Source organism: Buceros rhinoceros, unplaced genomic scaffold (assembly GCF_000710305.1).
Source record: "Buceros rhinoceros silvestris isolate BGI_N320 unplaced genomic scaffold, ASM71030v1 scaffold16522, whole genome shotgun sequence".
NCBI classification, from domain to species: Eukaryota; Metazoa; Chordata; class Aves; order Bucerotiformes; family Bucerotidae; genus Buceros; species Buceros rhinoceros.
In genome coordinates, this window is record NW_010399614.1 from 9102 (window position 1) to 9962 (window position 861).

The following is an 861-nucleotide window of genomic DNA, read 5'->3' on the forward strand; positions in this document are numbered from 1 at the left end:
GAGGTCAGGTTGTCCCTTGGGGCTCTGCTCAACCTGCTCCAGTTGCAGATGTCCCTGCTCCCTGCAGGGGGTTGGACTGGGTGAGCTTGGAAGGTCCCTTCCCACACAAACCAGTCTGTGATTCTGTGATAGACGTGTGTCCCAGATGGCAGAACACAGGCATCATCCTGCCCAGCGCTGGATGTCCTTTGGTGCTGCCACCACAGCAAATGACGCAGAAAATGCTGGATTTCAGGGAAAGCTGGAGGCAGGGGAAGGGGAAGAGGAAGGGGAAGGAGAAGGAGAAGGAGGAGGGGAAGGAGAAGGAGAAGGAGGAGGGGAAGGAGAAGGAGGAGGAAACCGAGTTTTCTCTGTTGGTCTCCCCTCCCAGGTGCCAGTCACCACGGTCACTGCCGTCCTCAACCACGCATGTCTCCCTCACCTCCAGCTCCCCGCGTGCCGCCACAATGCCAGCTCAAGAGTGACATCCTGGACATCCCTTGTCCCCCACACCACCTCACAGTGAGGACTGTGCCCCGCCAACGGCCGAGGAAGGGGCCTCGGCCAGCAGCATCTCCACTGGTCCCAGTTCGTCTTTGTCTTCAGCTACTTTGTGTGCGAGTGTGTTTGTGTGAGACGCTCACAAGCAGCCCCCGGGGCGAGGGGAGCTGCCCCCTCCTTCCTTCTGCCCCCTCTCCCCGACCCGGATCTGTCACTTTATTTATTTAACGTATTTATTTATGGAGTGGTTGATGCGCAGAGTCAGGAGGCACGTTTGGACTGGAGGACATCCAGGGCTGGCAGCGTGCACCACACTGGCCGCTCCTCGGCTACGCTCAGCTTCCAGCCTTCCACACACCACCGCAGCCCCTGCGCGGGGCT

At 59.6% G+C, this 861-nt stretch overlaps 1 protein-coding gene across 1 annotated transcript in view; it reads left to right on the forward strand.

The window, feature by feature from the left end:
* KIF3C (kinesin family member 3C) overlaps positions 1–464 on the forward strand; it is a gene marked incomplete at its 5' end in the record, with an annotated part of 9561 nt that extends 9097 nt beyond the window's left edge. The window contains one exon of the mRNA XM_010131560.1: positions 371–464. Within this exon, the coding sequence (XP_010129862.1) occupies positions 371–464 (94 nt within the window). The remainder of the gene's footprint in view (positions 1–370) is intronic.
* Between the last annotated feature and the right edge of the window lie 397 nt (positions 465–861).